We start from the raw sequence: 20,945 nt of genomic DNA on the forward strand, positions 1-20,945 counted from the left end.
TGTTTCATCCAGTTTTACAATGCCTATGCGATCACATTCACGAGAGTGGCTGATCTTTGATGTGATGGGCAGTTCAATGACCTCAACCTGGGATCTTAGGGGTGACTTTTATAGTAAAAATTCTGTTTTATTAAAACAGTGGGATCTTAACTCTTTTTATCCTGGCCGTACCCCCAGAGACTCTGTACCCGTCCTGGGGCCACCTTGCCATAGAGTTGGAATTCAGGATGTATATTTCAAAGTCCTGTATTACTTACATTCACTCTTAGATTTTAAGGAAATTTGGCAGTTATGTTAGAAATTGAATGTAGTGTCTGAAAAAGTATGGGGTTAGGAATTACACCAACTGCTCTATGTAGATTTTGAGGTGCATTCCAACTTGACCCTGATTGCATGCCCACGACGCCCCCTTAGATACAGATCTAGCCCTACCCATCGGTACAGCACGAATTCCAGTACTGGTCCCTTCACCGTGATCTGAATCACTATTAAATGAGTCTAATTCCTGTTTGTTATCATCCACAAAGGAATTTACAGCACTTGATTCAGAGTCATTTTCATCAAATTAGTCTCATTCCCCCTTTCAACTCAGGGCCACTTCGAGAACTGCTTTGTCGGTCATGAATGTGCGTTTTCGAGACATTTTTCAAGCTTCTACACCCATCAAAAACAAAGTAGCAATGCCAATCGGGCTTTCCCGCAAGGCGAAAATTTGGTCCCCGTTTACGGGCGATTTTGCGGACCTGGCCGAAGCGTAGGTGACTAACTTTGTCAACCTCGGTCTGCTCTATTTCCGATCCAATCCGAATGAAACTCGGCAACCATTCAGAAAATAGGGCAAACTAATGATATGTGGACATTGAAATTCGTACATATAAATTAACCTATACTTTTGGTGTCGGGAACACTTTTGTATCGTGTACACCGAAAACTATTAGGAGCTTGAATTTCAACGCCGAGATGGTAATAGATCTATCTATCCTCTATAGTGTGCTCAAATTTGAACGTTTTGTGTCAAGTAGTTGTTTAGACCTGATCATAAATGCACGACTAACCCCCTATCCAAAGCGGCTTCGCACGAAGACCGGCCATTTTCCCCTCACTCTCGTGGCAAATGTATGTGACCTACAAATCCCCGCATGACTATTCCGGGCCCGTTCATTGGTCACTTGAAATAGGGCAATGGCGTGTGCGCGCATCCGGTTGTTTTTCTCTCTATTCCCCTGTAACATCGCTATGGGGGTATTCCGAGGCGAGGTTATCTCGTCTCGGGGTGTTCGCATCTCAGCGGGGAAAAATAATTTTTAATTGTATGGCATGCTAGATTGAATTAACTTATCTTTTAAGGTTGGCATGGTCTAAAGTCATCATAAAAAGCGTTGCAATTATTTAGTCACGCTGCCGACATATATTCTCAAAGATCCCATGTTGTGATACGATGCTATAAATAAAATGGACTCATCCCGACACCCCTTTTTCGCAAAATCGTAATATGTACACCACAATTTTAATTATAACAAAATAACTACGAAATTGGTAGTAAATCTGACTGCAGAAATGATTTCTACACTCAAAAACACATCGGGTAGCCAAGTTTCTCTCGAACACTCCAATTAGTTACAGAGATATCGTCGATTTTCTTACAGAATCTGCTACTGCGTGGTCCACTTTTTGGAGTATTTTCTTATATGTGGGTCATCCATATTTTGCCGACCTTTACAACCCCATAACTTTTTTATTTATGAACCGATTCTCAAAATTCAAGAAGCATAATTCTTAGAATTGAAAATTCTTTCTTAGGTACCAAAAAAAAGGGGACAAAAGTGAAAATTTAAATTTTCATTGGCATTGCTAAACAAAGACTCTGCTGTTCATTGGAAAATTGAAATATTCAGACAGAGCTAGCATCGCCGCATTTGCGTATTTTGGTAATTACAAGCAGAACTAGCCGGTTGACGTGACCGTACAGCTGTCCGAGTTTACTCATAGCCTGGATCAAAAGAGTTAAGCGGTGGCATCTTGGGCGGGGACTACTGTATTAAAAAAAGGTAAATGTAGAAGAACAATTGAAGATAAAGAACCAGAAGCAGAAAAGACATAGCATAAGCATATAGGACTTTAAAAAAAATAGCAGAGGGTTCTACGGCACTCGCAACTGCATAAGGTGATATGAGCGCCAAAGGGTGGGTGTCAACAGAGAAGTCTTTATTGGGAATCAGACTTACTCTGCTCACCTCTCTAGCTTCAACAGCACAAGGTCTGCTTCGACTATCAAGGCAGCCCGGAAATAGCAGGTCACAAGAGTGTGACAAACATATACAAAAAAGTAGGCGAAAATGACAATAGTAAGGATTAAGAAAGAAAAAGCAGCAGTTCCCTGTTGTAGATCAGGCACAGTTATGAGCGTGACATGATGAATCAGCCCATTTACAATTCTACTGTGCTTGAACGAGAAATGTCCCCCCTTTGGGAATGGCCTAAAGACACTACAGTCAGTGGCACTGCTCCGGGGGGTGCTTATAAGACTAATGGGTACTGCTACCGATTACTCCACACAGGGAGTCTAACAGTCGACAAAAATATGTTTACATGATTTCTCACAATAAAAATACTCATGAAAAGCTGTCTGGCTTTGAGAGACAGCAAAACAATCTTTAGGGAGCACTTTGTTTTAGTAAGAGTTCTACAGCACTTGCAACAGAATTAGGTCATATAGGTGCCGAAGAATAGAGGTGTTACAAGAAAGTAACAAACACAAAAAAGAAGAAACAGAGATAAGGATGACAGATGTTTGATAGGAAAGCCAACAACCCACAAAAGCATGTCAATACTCACCAACATTTTACCCTCAAAAAGCTTCGGAATTGTTCCTTCCACGCATGTGCCTTTCATCTTGCTCTCCATGTTGTCTAGCAACTGTAACAAACATTTTTTTATAGTCTGTTACATAACAAGACCAAAGGAATTTAAGTATGCAACCTGATTTGACACTAAGCTCTTCAAGTGTTTCCTGAATATAAGGAAAGACTTAAACATGACCCACCGAAAATAACAAGAATCAAAGAAAAAACTATGCACATTTACTAAGCTAATTCAATTGAAAAATAACATGGAAGCTTTTGCCAAAAACTGGGGGTGTCTGTATGAGAGTTTTAAGATCAACTGCTACTCAAAGAAAAACATGTTTTCCACTAAAAAGAAAATGCAACTGGCAAGAAAAATAAGTTGATCAATCGGCTTACGAAGATTTATTCATAGGTGTATCCTAATACCCTTGAAAGCATTGAAAAGCAGCATTTTATTTTTTACTCATCTTTAGCGGACATGTGAAAGTTGGTAAATATAAAATGTTTTCAATCCTTGACCAAACAGAAGTTTGCCCCCAGTTATGAACACTGTAATTTATTCAAAACACGCCCTACGACCTATCTGCTCTATTAAAATCAGTGGTGATAATAGAAAATGGTCAAAAAAGAGGAAGATTCTCGCCCCACAAACAAGCACAACCCCCCCCCCCCCTCCACAGTGCTTAACTACTGAATCACCAAATGAAATGCTAGTCTCTCCTTTCTTTGACTTCCACCACAACCTTTTGATCTAACCAGTCATAACAGAATTTGTTTTTCACCTGACTGTCGACTTCCCTCACCACACAAACACTTTCTACTTTCGACAATTCCTCCATTTTGATAGAATTTAATAATTATATTTGGTGCCAAGACGTAAAAATGATGGTTTAACTTGATGAACAGAATAAAACAAGCATGGTCGTCTTAGAAGTCTGAACAGTTGCAAAGCATGAGAATGGAATGGACGACTGACAAATCAGGCCAAATCGCGCTCAATGCAAAACATTCGGGTTTTGAAAAGTTTCGTTTTCAGAAGGTTTATTTCTGGCCCAGTGCCTCGTAGAATTCTTCTACTGTATTGGGCGGAGTTTCGACGGGTCAGATTGGGCTATCACCCGTTATCAACAAAAGTGCATGAGATTTTTCCACCACATCGGAATCACGGAGCAAATATTTCAAAAAAGAGGAAAATTTCTGGGGGAAGGGAAAAAGCGGATTTCCGCCAATATGGCAATTCTTTTATTAATCACTTGTCTCCATTAAAACCAGAGTTTTATTCTTCGGTATATTTCTTGTTAAAGAAATGTTAGATAAATTGACACTTTATTGATGCTTGTGGTTTTCTTACAACAGTTATGACACAACCCACCTCTCCAAAAAAAACCCAACAAACCAGAACGTGATTTTGTTAAGTCACTTCACAAACTTGATTTCCAACCTTATTTTCAAACCCGGGTATCCCATCTATCGGTAAACGCTCGTGGAAGACATAACCCCTATGTTCCTTGACCATTCAATCCCAAAAACCCCATGTACAAAATGTGGACACTCTAAGATTATAGATTCTAAGTGTATACTCACCACACGGCACAATTCTTGGACATCATGCTGCATGAAGGAATCTAAGGTCTCCCATCTGAAACAAAGAAATTCAATCACTTCCTGTAAATAAATGGTTAACACAATAAACATACATGCAATATAAGCACTCTGATCTTTACTCAAGCAGACAACCACATAACAGCAAAGGTGCACCCAGTTTGTCTTGTTTGAGTAAATAAAAAAAACATCGACAGAAGACAAAACAACAGAGGGAAAAAAATTAAGGATGGTACCATGCAAAATAAAAGAGGAAAGGGGAAAACAAAGAAGTGGACAGGTCATTTTTTTCTTCTTTCAGTAACCAGAGGACTAGATAAAATCATTAAATCCAGAATCCCCCCCCCCCCCCCCCCACTGATTTTCCCATCACGGCAGATTCAATTTACTGAAAAACGCCTATTACAAGAGAGTAGTTAACTGAAATTGACTTTGCTGCCATGTTTTCAACAAGTCTATATATCTGATACAAGGTAAATGAATGAGCTATCATGACCGTGGGGTTGCATGGTGATTTGAATTAGGTAAGAACAATTATGCAATAAAGGGGATAAATAATTGAAGAAACAATGAATTTGACTAGTTTATTGAATTTCACCTAGCATACGGACACCATTATTCATAAAAAAATGACCGATACACAAAAGAAATGTTACAGGAAAACTCCCTTTACAGTCAGACCACATAAGTAGGTATTCCAGCACAGATTTTGTTCAATAATTTGGAGAAACTGAAATACATGAAATGCTACTGTCAACCCTGTCCCTGATCCAATCTTTGTGCTTGTGCTAGAACTGGCAGTTGCACCAGCGCTGCTGACATTGCTTGCACTAGATCTAAATGTTGAGGGCAGGTAAAACTTATGAATAATTCATCCACCACCCTAACTGAAGTACCACACCCATCACCGCTGTCAGCATCGCTATTGTTATTCTCACCAGTTGGGAATAACTAATGAAGTTTGAGTCAGTGTTACCAACAAAATAATCAGAATTAAAAAAAAACAATCCAAAAAAGCAGAAAACAAAAGAAGCAAAAAACTCCCAATAAAACATCTGTCAGTCGGTTTGCTGAGCGAGCCTTACAGGGCTTTCGTTTTGTGTGAACTTTTGCCCTAAGCCATTGTTGCCAATGAAATAAATGGGCAGACTATTTGGATTGACAATTCAGATTAAGAATGAAAATGAACAAACTAAATTCTCTCTGTCGCAAAGCAATGTATTTAAGACCAAATTTTGAGAATTTTCGATTTTTACACCCTCCCAAAGCTCTATCAAAGATACACCTTTCAACATCACTGAAATGTAGTTTAATGATATGGTCAAGGCTTATAGTTTTCTTGCTTTTCACTATTCCTGATAGGAACAACACAACAAAAACTAAGTTTCGCGACTCTTAGGTAAAAAGTGCCCAAACAGACACAGATGATATATCAAAATATTTGTATAAAACACACCATCACAACAGAAATGTATGGTATAGAAGTATCTAGGCCATATGTAGCATAAAAAAAAGAAGGGGAAAAACCAAACATCTTGCAATGTAGTAACAAATCATACCCAAAGGATCTTGTGAGTTTTTTAGTTCCAACTGGTTTGTCTGAGAACTGAAGCTCATAAAAGACTCTCTGAAGGGCGAGAGGTACACTTCGAGTGCCGTCATCACTCTCGGTGGGCATCAGGTATACAGCCTGGGGTAATAAAAAGGAAAAATATGGTGCTTGCTGCTTTTTCAGAGCTAAAGACAGGAAGACCAACACAACTACAGTAATGTATGGCCAGCACAAAGAATAAACAGAACAAAAGGGACAGTATATTCCAATTATCAGCAAATGAGACCACAACATAACCATAAAAACCTGTCGGAGATTCTTCCCTAATAATGCCCCTGAAAGTTACAATAAAACAACAAACACCTGTCTTCAACAGGGTTGGTGATTTTATATATAAAAAAAAAAAAATCAAATCAGATAAAAAATTTTTTTTTTTTAAAATGTCGACACAGTTTGGGATTTTTGGTGGCTAAAGGTATGTTCTTTTAGTGAAAAATCCATTGTCTTTATTTTAACTAATGATTAATTTAAGCAACTGCAAAAGAAAGCCTTAATCTGCTATATCAGTGAATTATAGCTATAGACAAAAATGAAGAAAATGTCAGTCTAAAAGGAAGGGGGGAGGGGGTAATTATGCATAGATAAACTTGCATTTTATTACTGTGTGTGTGTGCGCGCGCTTGTGTTTGTCTAAAAAGAAAAAGCTAATTTCAATTAGGAAAAAAAAGTAAATTGAATACTGTATTATTTTACTACTTACAGTGACAGGGGGGAAAGCAGACTTTTAAGCATGATTATATTAGTCTACTAAACCTTATATCTGTTTTATAAAACCAAGGAAAGGAATTCGGAATGTTTAAAGACGTAAAAATAATACATTTTTAAAAGTGATTTAAATCACTGAGTTTTATTTTTAAAATCAAGTTGATTTGAATATAAAAAAATCAACCCAACCCTGGTTTTCAATAATGAAAAAAAAAGAAAATTGAATACTGTACTATTTTACAGTGACAAGGGGGAAAGCAGACTTTTAAGCATGATTATATTAGTCTACTAAACCTTATATCTGTTTAATAAAACCAAGGAAAGGAATTCTGAATGTTTAAATATGTAAAAAGAGAATACATTTTAAAGAAAGTGATTTAAATCAACCCAGCTCTGATTACAATTATGGAAAAAAAAGAAGTAAATTGAATACTGTATTATTTTACTGTGAAAGGGGGGAAAGCAGACTTTTAAGCAAGATTATATCAGTCTACTAAATCTTATATCTGTTTTATGAAACCAAGGAAAGGAATTCTGAATGTTGAAATATGTTAAAACTGAATAAAAATACGTTTAAAAAAAAAGTGATTTAAATCACTGATTTTTAATTTTAAAAATCAAGTTGATTTAAATAAAAAAAATAAACTGATTTAAATCAACCCAACCCTGGAATATATCAGTCTACTAAACCTTATATCTGTTTTATGAAACCAAGGAAAGGAATTCTGAATGTTGAAATATGTAAAAAATGTAATAAAAATACATTTTTAAAAGTGATTTAAATCACTGATTTTTATTTTAAAAATCAAGTTGATTTAAATTTTAAAAAATCAACTGATTTAAATCAACCCAACCCTGGCCTTCAGGTTCTAGAAACTTTATAAGAATTACAATTCTGACAACGAAAATCCCCAATAAACTCAGTGATAGGTCACTGTAGAAAATCTATTTATTGGAGACAAAGAATAATTTTTCAGTTCACCCGTAACAATATGCTCACTAATCCAATAATGGGAATACATTGCTAGGGTACATCAAAAAGGAAATAGCCTGCCAAAGAAAGACAAAAAAAAAGCCGGACAGCCAGTGCCATTCTCACATATTTATTTTCTGTTACCTTTGAGTAACACACACAAAATGAATATGACAAATTGACACAAGAACCTTACCCTTCTGAGTTTATTTGTGAAGAACAAAGTTTGCAGCAGTGAATTCATGTAGCAAGTGGCTCCCTGATTTTTTAGGCCCACAAAACCGGTATGTTTCTTGGAATCCCAGCTGTAAAAAAAAAAATCAATATATATAATATGACTGCCAGTTATGCACAGGTTAAAAAGTAACTAACAACTACAATTATCACGGTGAAACATGGTTGTCTATATTTTTTAAAACTTATCGAACAACCCGATCTTAGTGCAAAAATCAACACTTTACACCCCCCCCCCCCCCACAAATGCCCTTCGTCTTAACCCTGGAAGCGTGCAGGCCCAATATAAAGGGAGTGAGCCGGGCAACATGGGAAGCGCGCAGGCCCTATATGTAGGACTGACCTACTTCGACCGGGAAACGCGCAGGCCCTATATAAAGGCCATAGACGCTGACCGTTTTCATTGGAAAATTTCAGTATTCCTTATATGGAAAATGACGTATTAAATTACAGGTCAAAGTTATAAATAGTGACCAATGACTTTGCAAGTTATCTTGACCCCATAGAGCGTCTCTTTGCCAAGATATCGATCAATAGAGTGACGCAGTCAAGCTGAGCGACTACACGCTATGTGTTATGACTTGTTTTGCCGTGCTAAAAAACTAATTGTTGAGTTCACCTGCTTTTGTCAGATGCTGGTATTTATTTGATTGCTTATCATTTTTGCATGTCTCAAGATATGGTTTAATATGCCTTTTATCATCTGTTGAGCCGTAAATGGCCATTTTTCAGTAGCAGGTAAACATCTCTGGTATCTCAGCTGATATACCCCTGCCAAACCCCTATGTTTACAACCGATCGGCTGTGGCGGCGGGACATTTTGGGCGGGTCACTTCCGGTGAAACGCTGAGCCCTTCTAGGGTTAAGTATGTAAATATGTGCACATTATACACCACAAATCAGAGCTAAGATTAACCATCTAAGTTTTAGACTAAAGAGGTAAGAAAGAAAAAAATATACAGGCGGAAACCGGTACCTAGTCTATAATTATGACAAAATTACAAAGAGAACCACAGAAAAAATTGACATCTCTTTATCTCTTATTAATTTGTGTGGGATGGGGGGAAAAAAGGATTCTATAGTGGAAACTTAAAACCAACTGCATACCTTACGCCATGAGGAGCATCTGCTGTGACATGAACTTCTAAGATGATTTTGTCATCTTTGATATAACCATTGGCAGGGTCAAGCACATCCTGGGGAAAACAATCCACTATATCATGACCGGTACTTGAGGCAAAGTCTATATTTCATATAATACAATTCCTTTGTAAATGTGCCACAGACATAACTTTTATATCATAAATATCAATATTGTATGGTATCGCACAATTTAAAAAAAGCCTCCTGTTAATTTAACTCAGCGTGAAAGGGCCAGCCTCAGCTGCACAAGAGGCATACCAGCAGGCAGTCAAATACATGATAAAATACCTCCCAAGCACAAGAGTCAATCACTCATCTTTCCGACTGCAATGTGAGGCGGCTAACAACTTCACAAAAACAAGAATCCATATTTCTAAAAAATGAAAAAGCACCAAGAAATAGAAACTGTTTAAAGAAACAAGTGAAAAAGCAGGCATCAGGCAAAACACGCCTACTTGAGTTTCAGAGGAAAATCTGTCAGGGACCCTCAACCCCACTTGATGTTTAAGACTCACTCACTCCTCATAGCAACACACGCCTACTTGAGTTTCAGAGGAAAATCTGTCAGGGACCCTCAACTCCACTTGATGTTTAAGACTCACTCACTCCTCATAGCAAAAGACATTCAGATGACCACCTGCCCAAACAAACCCTATCGAACAAGCAGGATAACTTCCACATTCACCACTAGATATGAAAAAAAAAAAGACATTCAAATTCTGATCAGTTTAAAAACTTTCATAAGCAAAGACAAAAGGATAGAAACAAATACCTACACATTGTCCCCCAGAATAATAAGATTTTCAATTTGATTAAAGAGTTCGAAAGATTTCTTAAAAAACCCAAAGATACAAAAGAGTTTAAAAGATTTCTTAAAAAACCCAAAGATACAAACTACAAAGAAAGAAAACTTTGACCTTTGATAGTTTTACACCTCTTGGTCACTTACTTGCCATGCCATGAAGTGACTGAATCCCCAATCATTTTCTTTGTGGTAAAACAGATGCTGAATGTCTGCGGAGAAAGATTCACCTTAATGAAATAGGGTGGATTAAAATCACATTCTTCACAAACTACTCTTCCAACCAAATTGCCCAGAGGCAAATTAGCTTCAAGTTTGGATAAACAAACCATGACACAATAATGGTTATTTAGTGTGGGGAAAAGGAAGACACACAGACAGAAAGCAAAGAAGTAAGAAAGACAAACCCCCCCCAAATCACCTGCATAGATATGGCTGAAACTAATCAAATTAAGGGGTGAGAGGGCTGAGTTTAATGCAGGACAAAATGATTCCAATAACAGTATAAAAATGACAATTTCTTCAAATGTGAAGCACCTTACCCAAAGTAAGCTGCAACCCTTCAAAAAGTTGTTCACCATAGTACAGTAATTTTAAACCCAGCTAACGAACAGTTGTTGCTGTACAGCTGTTCACAAAGAGACTGCACAACAGCCAACTTTCTGCTGGAACTTATCATAGCAATAATACCATCCATCAACTGTCCATGTAAGGGAATGCGAGACTCACTTCTCTTGCAGGGTTCCCCTTCTGGGTCCCACTTGAGCATCCGGAGTTCTGCTGAAGCATGGCATGACCATGAGGTGGATTCGGTCTCTCCATTGCACTGAAGAAAGAAGCCGAAACTTCTCTGCCGTTCTGCACTCTGGTTCTTTCGAGGCATTGCCATTATTTTCCTGAGAGAATAAAAAGCAAAAAGCAAAGATTGGTCAAATCCCAAAATCGCAGCTCTTACACGCAAATTCAGAAATAAACAGTAAGTCATATTTTAACTCCAGTGGCATGACAACATGGCTTTCGCTAGAAAAATGATCCCCTTAACGTCTTTTGTAAAGCAAGGTCAAACAGTGTTTCTTGTAACATATTATGAACACAAAATAACACATGCATAAAACCCCAACAACTCACCATGGCAAATTTCTGACCATGCAGGGTGGACTGAGAACTGACTCTTCCAGTTTGCTGAAGTTCTCCACCACAAACTGGAATGTGGCTTCAGCTCGACTCTCATCTGAAAACAAATAAAAATTTTGGTAAGCAAACATTATTCCAACAAAGCTTACATAAAAGCTACCCTCCTTTATGTTGATAAGACATTAGGTGTCATTTCTTACAATTGCACATGACAGACTTTATACTCTTCTAATTTGAAGATTTTTGCATTCAATAAACAAAATTAACAGTTGCAAAATTTCATCTGAAAGGATTTTGTTTTTTTATTCCCAGTATTCTTATCTCGTCACTGCATGCACAAGGAGAAAAAACTCAAGTATGATAACTGCATTTTTTGGGGGTGATCGTGCACAAAGAGAACGGATGAATTCTTAAGTTTGTTAAGTGATAACAAGGGTGAAAATTTTCTACTGATATTGGTATGTCAGCAAAAGAAAACGGGTGAAGAAAATAAAAAGCCAAAAGATGCTGATCTCTGCAGAAATTGGGGGGGGGGGGAAACAACAACCCCCCCCCCCCAATATAAATGTAAAGTTATTAGTTGTTAAGTTGAACAATTCATTAAAACCTTAATGTTGCTGGTCCCCCATCGATGCACAACGATTAATGTGTTCCGATACCCTTATTTCAAATAAACACTTTTATCATAAAATTTACTAATAAATAACAATAATTCTATTTGATGGTATTGAAAATCATTGTGCTTCTAGAAAAAACATTTGATAGCAAAACAGGAAATTTGACCTCATATGTTTCTTTCACTCGATAGATCATTCGTGATTAACTGTCTAGAAAGTTTTCTTTGAATGCATGTAAACACTTGTATCAACTTATTACAAGGGGTAATTCATGTTTTGTAACACCTCTTTATAAATCTCAAGCTTTTCTGTGCTGTAAAAGATGGGGCGTCGTTTGTTTTAGTCAAGAGTTTTACAGCGTTTGCAGCTGCATAAGGTCAAATGAGCGCGCGAAAAAGGGATGGTTCTTTTCGCAACAGTACACTGCACAGCTCGATTCTGGTCAACACCTCAATTAAAATGCTAAAATACTATGGGGTGTCATTTTCATTGTTGATTAACACATCCCAACAGTAATCACAGTGAAAACACACGTTTCCTTGATCTCCACTGGCACATGTGCTGAGAGCAGAGCCAAACGCCCGTGGAGAATGCTGGATGTACATAGAAGAGGGTCAATGAAGAGTAAGAGTTGCTTCCACTGAGCCTGCAGGGTGTGAGTTAACCCTCCCAGCAAATTAATTAGCAATGGTTGTGAAATGTGAATTACCACAAATACTCCTACTTCTAAGCACAAATAATATTATCTTGAACTCAAACCATTCATCCAAAAATTATTCATGTACCTTCCTCCATTTCCTCATCATTGTTGGTGGCTGCTGATTTTACCTCACCATTTATTGCACCTTGATTTTCACTGCCATTATGACAGTTATTACCTGAGGAAGACAAAACAAATATAACAAACATTAATTTACTAAAGTCACTTCTACTGCCTGAGGAAAAATGTACTGACCCGTTGCTACAACAATGTTTCTCTAGAAATTATTTTAACTTGAAAATGTAAGCCCATTTAAGTATATATACATTTGTTATGCCTCTTTTGACAACGGTGACCATATTATTGTGTCAATCTTGAGGAAAACAGTAGTGTCATTTCTTTGTTCCTTACTGGCATTGCCTTAGAGGGCCCATTTCGTTCTATCCATGCTCAGTCAAGAATTTAATTTTTAAAGAGACTGATGAAATATTAATGAAATGAATCAATGCATTACCTTAAAGATTCTCTCAATTTCTGTAACATACACTTTCCATACTGCATCTGTCATGGTGCGCCGAAACTTTTTTCAAATGATCAGTTCAAGAACATGTGTTATGACATGGCAGAATCAGGTGCTCGTAAATTTTTTGTTTTTTTGTTTTTGTAAAGTGCTTTACGGCGCTTGCAACTGCATAAGGTCATATGCAGGACACTCCTAATATTTTCAGTAGGTATGAAATTTTGAATTTTGCCCTGGTGGCGGCCGAAGCCTACTCTTATCGATTTTAGACCACCAAGGGATCTTTAACGTGCGCAACTTGCACACGGGCCCTCCGAGATTTTTCGTCCTTGTCCGAGAAGGCTAGGTGTAGATCTTTCCTACCAGAAGACCAGGGGTGTGGCTGAAAGACAGCAGTAAGAAGAAGCGAAGGAGTAGTAGTAGAAAGGCTGCAGAAAGAATCAGGAGCCCAGAGGAAGGGGCAAAGGAGGTGAGGGGGTGGGGGTAGAAAGAGGAGACGAGAGCAGACGACAGAACAATGCTAGAGAGCAGGAAATGAGGTGAAAGGAGACAAATTTAGAGAAGAAAATTGTTCGGTCACTACCCGGGACCTTTTGAATGAGAGGCCAACACCTTAACCTCTACGCCACACAGTCAATTTTTAGGCATATGAGGTTATGGCATCATCTTAAAGCCTGTTCATTTGCCTTCCTTTGGGTGAAAAAAAATCCACAGATGCTGAATAACAGTCGAGATATTTGCGATTGAAAGAGGTGAGGTCGCCTGGTTTCAGTGGTGAAAATAGTGAGAAAATGGCCGCCAAAGTTTGGTAACTTCAATGGCTAATGAGTCCCTGAAAACTATAAAATGACATACTTTGTGCCTTTAATCAATGTTTTTTTTAGTAACCTTCACAAGGAAATATGTTTTCACAGGTGGACTTACAAGGGGTTGTGCCAAAAAGCAACATTTCTATAGAAATTGCCTAATTGGCGGAAAAATGCCTTTTTCTCCGATTTCGTTATTTTGACAAGCGCCTGATTTCTGATTTCACCATGATGCCTCACATATATTTACATTGAGTTTAAAAACATGTTATCTACAATTCTCATTCTTTTGCCCCATCATAGGTAAATTATTAGTGTTATATCTACCATAAATTAAAGCAGTCAGGATACTTGATCACTTCCTTAATTCTAAAATATTGCTTCATTTCAAAGGGAATGAATGACCCAAAGTATAAAAAGATTAGGCTACACTATTTAAATGTTGTTTTGTGTCACTTGATTAAAAAAACGCCTTTCCTTCATAATATATCAAAGATAGTCACAGTGAGTCGTCAAAAAAGCCCAGACCTGGAGACCCAAAAGGGCAACACTTGAAGAGACCTTAATTTTATATCTGCACCAATTTAATTGTAAATGGTTGACTCATGATGAAGAATTGTTTGAAGGGAAAGGGGCTATTTCTAAAGCCCGAGCCTTGACAGCTAGGCTCTAAACTGCCACTTTATAACTTCTGGCTGTAGTTATTCGCACAGGGTGTGTACTGTATGAATACTATGGAATTGTATTCGCACAGGGTGTGCGAATACTACGAAATTTTATTCGCACAGGGTGTGTGAATACTGTGAAATTTTATTCGCACAAGGTGTGTGAATACTACAAAATATTGGCACAGGGCGTTTCAAAAGAAGGATGGAAATTATCTAGATTCTAGATCTAGCATTTCCTCATTTTTCCTTTTTTCACCCTCTTTCGCATAGGGACAAAGATCATGGGATCTAGCAATCTAGATCTAATTCTAATTGTGCAAAAAAACAACAACAACCCCAACTGAAATTGGAATTCAAGTTGTGTATTGTGTCAATGATAATAGCAATGCCCACCGAGCGCGTTTTGTTCTGCCGATTTTTGGCCCCCGCAGCGGGGGTGTTTCGTGGGACGCACTAACGCAAAGGTTGTTGTCTTCAACTCGCTCTCACGCCGCTTCTCGTGAATAGATATGAATGAAACTTGGCAGCCAATCAGAAAAGAGGTCAATCTCGTAGTATGCAGTTTGACAACATTGTACCCATTCTGCGAAAGTGGTTGATGTGGTGTGCTTTGAAGATTTTTCGGAGCTGTGATTTGTCAAACTGACTGATACGTTGTACACCATTTTTCTTTATTCCCTTAAAATTTCAAGTTTCTGTGTTAAGCGGTTTTAGCGTAATCTTTAAAAATGTGGGAGTAACTAAGGGAAAAAGTGGCATTGCCATTTGCGCACCGACCTGCTGCTGGGAAATTTCCACTAAGTGACGTCATCAGCCATCGGTCGTCTCGGGCGCTACAAACGAGGCCCCGCTTATGTGAACCGGAAAGGGGGGGAAGGATACTTGAAAACTAAACGGGGGCCTTGATAACTTGCGTTTTTGTCGCATTTTAGTCACAATACAATAGATCTCGTCATTTTTATTTGCTTGATTGCATGACAGAAGAATAGAAACAGAAAAGCAAACATCTTGAGAAGTGGTATGGCATTGTGTTTGCGTTATGAAAGCCTATTCCCCCCTCTTGGGAAAGCACACACTTGGACTCGTCCTGTGTGCTCTGTTTGGAAAAGTGAGGCATTAACTCTTATCCTGCGTCTGTGCCCAGATGCGTATCTTATCAGCAACCGATTACGTCGGACTCGCCGGGCAGGCCGCCAGGGTCACTCAGTGTGTACTGTTGGTGTACAGCATGCGCACCGGGAAACGTGTGTTTTCGCCATGAATACCGCGGGAGTGTGTTAACTGATGATGAAAATAACGCTCTATCCTTCATAACATTCTATTTATAAAGTGTTACAAACACATGAATAACCCCCTCTCACAAGCTGATAAGACATTACGAGTAGTTACGCCCATTTGAATAACCTTTCTGGACGCTCTTGTTGTTATGAATGACCTGAGGTTCGAAAAGGGATAATTTAGGTCAATTTCCGAATGTTTTACACTCAAATTGTTCTTTGTACCTGCACAAGGGTATTCAAAACTATTAAACAAGCTTATCTTTTATCAGGTAGTATAATTTCATACAAAATCAAGCTCATTTGAAATATTTTGTATAGAAAAATGGAAGTCTTGTTTCCTGACTATCCTTTCGAGCTCCTCATGTCTAAGTGGGTCAATTTCTTCTATAATTTCATTGGACGAACATCTAGAGCTATCAACTTGGCATGTTTTGAATGAGACGTATGCCTCGATTACGAACCAACGCAGGTGGTTCTAGAAGAAGGCCACAAACGCACACAAACTCAAGCAGACTGACGCACACACACTTGACCTGCGTGAATGGGGATCTGACTCGGGACCCGAATGACACGTAAGAGGATGCGCGCTGCGCGTGCGCTGAGCCAGGAGCTACACTGACTCGGGACCAGAACGCAGGCGAGGTGCCGAAATAGGCTTATCGGGCTACATAAACCCGGCTCCCGCAGGATGAGGGTTAAGATTGTTATTAAAGAGTATGGTACTCCAGTCTGGGAAGATAGTCCCGTTTATACATTGTTATAGATATTCCAGATATTCCCGTTTATACATTGTTATCGTTCACGCGCGCGTGTGTATGGGAGAGAGAGAGAGAGAGAGAGAGAGAGAGAGAGAGAGAGAGAGAGAGAGAGAGAGAGAGAGAGAGAGAGAGAGAGAGAGAGAGAGAGAGAGAGAGAGAGAGAGAGAGAGAAGGGGGGGGGGGTGTAAATATGTTACATTTACTGTATGAGTTGTAGCCTACACATGCGAAATATTCCCATGACTTGTAAACTATATTATCTGAACGCATCTTAATCTACCACACAATAGGACAATGTCCAACAATGGATATACACAGAGACGATCTTATTTTCTATAACAAAGTATGCATGCTTTTACTAGTATAGAACTGGATTTATAAGTAGCTCTCTACTTACATTTTTGTGACAAATTGATCCAAAGCATTGCTTGGCAAGGAGGAACCTTTTATGTTGCCAAGTTTCATTCAAATATCATGACTTTGGGAGAACATATGACTGATAATCTTTGTAAATCTGTAAAGAACGCCACTTTTTTTTACCTGTTAATGTCTTTTACAACCCAAAAAGTATGACAGATATTAAAAATCTGACTGCATGACTAGATTCTGCATTAAAAAATGTACTAGACTGCCAGGTTTCATTTACATATTCCAAGAAATAGGCGAGGTATGACAAATATTGTCTCAAAACGCACCGGAAACCGCCACATTTTTACCTATAAACGTCTTCATAACAAAAAAAATAGGATAGCTATGAAAAATCTGAAAGCAGGACTAGATTCTGCACTACAAAATGTACTGGGTTGCCAAGTTTCTTTTAAATACTCCGAGAAATGAGCGAGTTATGACGAATATTGTCTCAAAACTCACCAAAGAACGTCCCATATTTTGGGGTTTTTTCATTATATAAAAGTGGGTAAATTTTTACTTTCACTCCCGCACACAGATGCACTGTTTCAGGGGTCAAACTGCTGTACTGTTTGCTGCAGATCACACATAAAGCCACTAAAACTGTCGCAAAGCAATTATTTTCAAGACAATTTCAAATCTAACTGTAAAATATCAAAATATGGGTAAAAACAGGGGGGCATGCCCCCCTGTAACCCCCCAGATTTTCTTTTACCCCAGTGGGGCAGGCCCTCCTGGAACCCCCCAAAACAATTAAATATTTCAAAAACTATTAATTTGCGACGGAAATGAAGTTGATATTCGTGTTCAGCGCATCAATATTTAGTACAAAATAGACAATTGGTAGCTGAGTGTGAGACGGGAGGGAAAGTAAAAAAATACCTAAAAGTGTACCAGAAATTAATTAATTAAAAAATCTGTAACTTTTTTGTTTATTGATGGATTTCAAAAATTCAAAAAGTTCCATGCTCAGTGAAGATAAAGCTTCAAAATGCACCTATTTGCAAATACTTTCTGGCAAAAAAAGGATTTTTGTGGTCATTGCTAATGATAATGACTCAACAAATCTCTCTTTTTTTCATTTTTTTTTCTGTTTTTCTTGCGTTAACAGAGAGAGAGAGAGAGAGAGAGAGTCAGAGAGAGAGAGAGAGAGAGAGAGAGAGAGAGAGAGAGAGAGAGAGAGAGGAGTGCACGCTTACTTTAACCCTAAATCTGAAACAAGTTATACTAGAGATCTAGATCTAATCTAGATCTAGTGTCCAGTTGTTTAAATATTTAAAGCCTTTGCCAGAAGGTGGGATACCAGGGTGTGACAAACGAGGTCCAAAATCAACGTAGGCTTGACCCTGTGCGAATAAAATTATTTCTTATTCGCACACCGGGTATGAATAATATTAATTCTTACTCACACACTCGGTGTGAATAAAATGAAATCTTGCGCGCACACCCGGTGTGAATAATCACTTCCATAACTTCTTGTGCAAGGCTCTACTCTATGAAACACAACATATTTCAGGAACTTTCAGAAACTGTAGGCCTCGACTTGACCACAGCATTTCATTAGGTAGGCTTACATGCTAGATCTAGATTAGAGCTTAATTTGAGACTAAAGCAGTCGATAAGTATAAGTGCAGAACAGTTCACAAATATTATAGATCTAAAAATAAAAGGCCTTCCAAATAGAAAGTAAAGAATGCTCTCTCCACAGACTAAGAAGTTACATCAGTTACAATTGACCTGGCAGTAGGCCTACAGAATCAGAAATTACTTTTAAACACAGTCAAAAATGCAATATAAAACATAAGTCATACTCATACATTTACAATTGTACAGGTAGACTATAGATCTAGATCTATATCTAGGCCTAGGAGAAGGAGTAGATAGATCTATGTGTTTCGATTTGCCCAGGCCCTTCTGAATTCTTGTACTCAGTTTTGATATGGTGGAACATCATCAATTCAAGTTGTTCTAAATCAGAGAGAATGCTGATCAGATGCTGATAGGGGGCCTACTGTTGACGTTGTCTTGATTTTCTACTTCGCCAACTTGAGAATCATTTAGCCAATGCCAAATTCAAGACGCCAACACTTTCATCATCAGCAAAATAGCATTCAAGACATGTTTCAATAGAATACGCACCATCCTGATCAGTGTCCATTTCCTCCGCTTCTGTTTTGATCCCATCGTTGTCGTTTACATGGTTCATCATCGTGTTGTTCATATCATTAGTCTGCGGTGATGTGACCGTTTGTTTTTCTCGCCCGGGAGTCAGAAGACTTCTCTGCGAGACGGTCCTTACGTGCTTACTAGCAATTCGCCCAATGTCTGCAGATTCGACCCCTTTGACGGGGCAAACTGCTATGAAACAAAGTGAATAGATCTTCAGAAGACCGAGTACGGCGCCGGGATGTGAACAAAAATAAACAAGATGGCGGTCTCGCGGTTAGGGGCAGTATGGGGGGTCGATTACAATAATGCTCATCACATTCGAATTCTTACCGTCCTTTGGAGAAACCTTCGCTGTCATAGCAGAAACTGACTGTTGACGAAGCACATTAATTTTAGCCAGCAGTAAGCTCAAATCTCAATGGCGATAAAAAAAATAACGAGTGCGGCCACTGAGGTAGCAACTTCTTCGTCAGTGCAGGATGATAATAAATACCAATTTGCCGTTTTTCGCCTAAAGACCCTAAATCTACCTTTAGCCAACAAATTAATCTCTAGAGTTCAGTCATGGCTACCCTCTATACAATTTTATAAGCATGAACATTGTAAACCCCACGGAAAATGATCACAAACTGTTTTGAATAGAAATTTAAAAAAAACAACTTTTTCTGCCAAAAGCTAAAATTGTGAACTCAAGATTCATAAAGCTTTTTGAGAGGTAAGTTGTACAATTCATTCTTCATTTATCTCTTGGAATTATTTAAAACATGAAAAGAAAATAGTTCTCTTAGATTATCAGCTCAGTTGTTGAGTGGGGCCTCGTTTTCTTTGGTTTTGCTTTGGTTTCTAATTTTGAGAAAAAATTTGCTGAACTCTGTTTACTATAATGAAATCTGGCTACTTTTTTAGTCTGCGCTTGCGCTGATATCTTTTTCCGTTAGAGATCGACTGTCAATACGACAGTCAGAAGGAACTTCGGTAGGAGAGTACTCAGTTCGCCACTTATCCTCTGCGTGATTTATATGTGTACATAACTGTATATATTCTTTAAAATGAGCCAAGAAGATAATTATGATAATGAACAGTCTCCTGATCATTGGTCTTCTCGATTTGAAGACGAATGTTTTGGGGAACTGGAGGCTCAGGGTGGTGTCGAGTCAAGAGTACAGTCAATCGAAGAACACACAGCTCAGCAGCTCTGGTTGGGATTTCAGCAAACGTCGACTGCCATAGCCCAATTATATAATTTTAAAGGTATTTATATATTGTGTTTTGTATTCTGTCGTTTCAATTTGTGGCTAGTGCTCTCGAGTGACCTGTTGTTACCCCAGATGTTTGCAAAGTTTCACAGTAATGGATGAAGATGGCCTATTTTTAGATGTGGCCCAGTTCTCAGTCACCCAAGCCCAAGACCCAAGATTTAGTCTAATTTAGATAGATGCTACTCTCGGCCTCTCTTGACTCAGCAAGGATTTGAGATGGATCCAGTCGAATATTTTATTTGACCACTTCCAGGCTGACAGGAGTTTAGAGAGGATGAATATCATTATCTAAAAAAAAATAATGGTAAGATGAGGCTGTTTGGAGGGCAATTTGAGAGAGTTCAATCAGGGCGAGAACTCTCCTCAAGACTAGATCTAGACTGTAGAGTAGATCTAATTCTAGATCTAGAATCTAGATTCTAGGTCTAGATTTCTAGATCTCCTCTAGATTCTATCTCTAGAATCTAGATCTAGAGTACCTGGCCCAACCCGCGACCACTTGTCGTATTTTGCTTGTCAGCGGTCTCTCTCACATGGGTCTCAATAGTCCGCTATTTAGAATTTAGCGGATTTCCGCTACCGCCATTTCCACCACTAAACTCCGCTACCGCGACAGCGGGCCAATCAGAAAGAGAGTTGTTGGGAGCAGGGTGACTGCCAGGCCCAGGGAATTTTTAAAAAATGGCCTAGACCCGGAAAAATACATGAA

The 20,945-nt window shown here is 38.5% G+C and overlaps 2 protein-coding genes across 3 annotated transcripts in view; one reads left to right on the forward strand and one right to left on the reverse strand.

Annotated features, from left to right (window-relative positions):
* The window catches only part of LOC101850707 (ubiquitin carboxyl-terminal hydrolase 7), a 53,346-nt gene extending 33,881 nt beyond the window's left edge, over positions 1 to 19,465 (reverse strand). Inside the window, exons 1-10 of one of the 2 annotated variants that reach the window (XM_005095079.3) lie at positions 19,308 to 19,465; positions 12,454 to 12,546; positions 11,046 to 11,148; positions 10,647 to 10,813; positions 10,065 to 10,129; positions 9,080 to 9,168; positions 7,935 to 8,043; positions 6,008 to 6,138; positions 4,431 to 4,485; positions 2,836 to 2,916 (exon numbers count right to left, since the gene is read on the reverse strand). In XM_005095079.3, the coding sequence (XP_005095136.1) occupies positions 2,836 to 2,916; positions 4,431 to 4,485; positions 6,008 to 6,138; positions 7,935 to 8,043; positions 9,080 to 9,168; positions 10,065 to 10,129; positions 10,647 to 10,813; positions 11,046 to 11,148; positions 12,454 to 12,546; positions 19,308 to 19,335 (921 nt within the window). In that variant the 5' untranslated portion in view covers positions 19,336 to 19,465. Of the gene's footprint in view, positions 1 to 2,835; positions 2,917 to 4,430; positions 4,486 to 6,007; positions 6,139 to 7,934; positions 8,044 to 9,079; positions 9,169 to 10,064; positions 10,130 to 10,646; positions 10,814 to 11,045; positions 11,149 to 12,453; positions 12,547 to 18,947; positions 19,278 to 19,307 lie in introns of those variants that run through there. The other variant, XM_005095078.3, reaches the window with a different exon arrangement.
* A 415-nt stretch (positions 19,466 to 19,880) lies between these two features.
* The window catches only part of LOC101851113 (UPF0472 protein C16orf72 homolog), a 21,794-nt gene continuing 20,729 nt past the window's right edge, over positions 19,881 to 20,945 (forward strand). Inside the window, exon 1 of the mRNA XM_005095080.2 lies at positions 19,881 to 20,228. Coding sequence (XP_005095137.1) covers positions 20,027 to 20,228 — 202 coding nt within the window. The 5' untranslated portion in view covers positions 19,881 to 20,026. The remainder of the gene's footprint in view (positions 20,229 to 20,945) is intronic.

This window comes from Aplysia californica, unplaced genomic scaffold, assembly GCF_000002075.1.
Source record: "Aplysia californica isolate F4 #8 unplaced genomic scaffold, AplCal3.0 scaffold00095, whole genome shotgun sequence".
Classification (NCBI taxonomy): Eukaryota; Metazoa; Mollusca; class Gastropoda; order Aplysiida; family Aplysiidae; genus Aplysia; species Aplysia californica.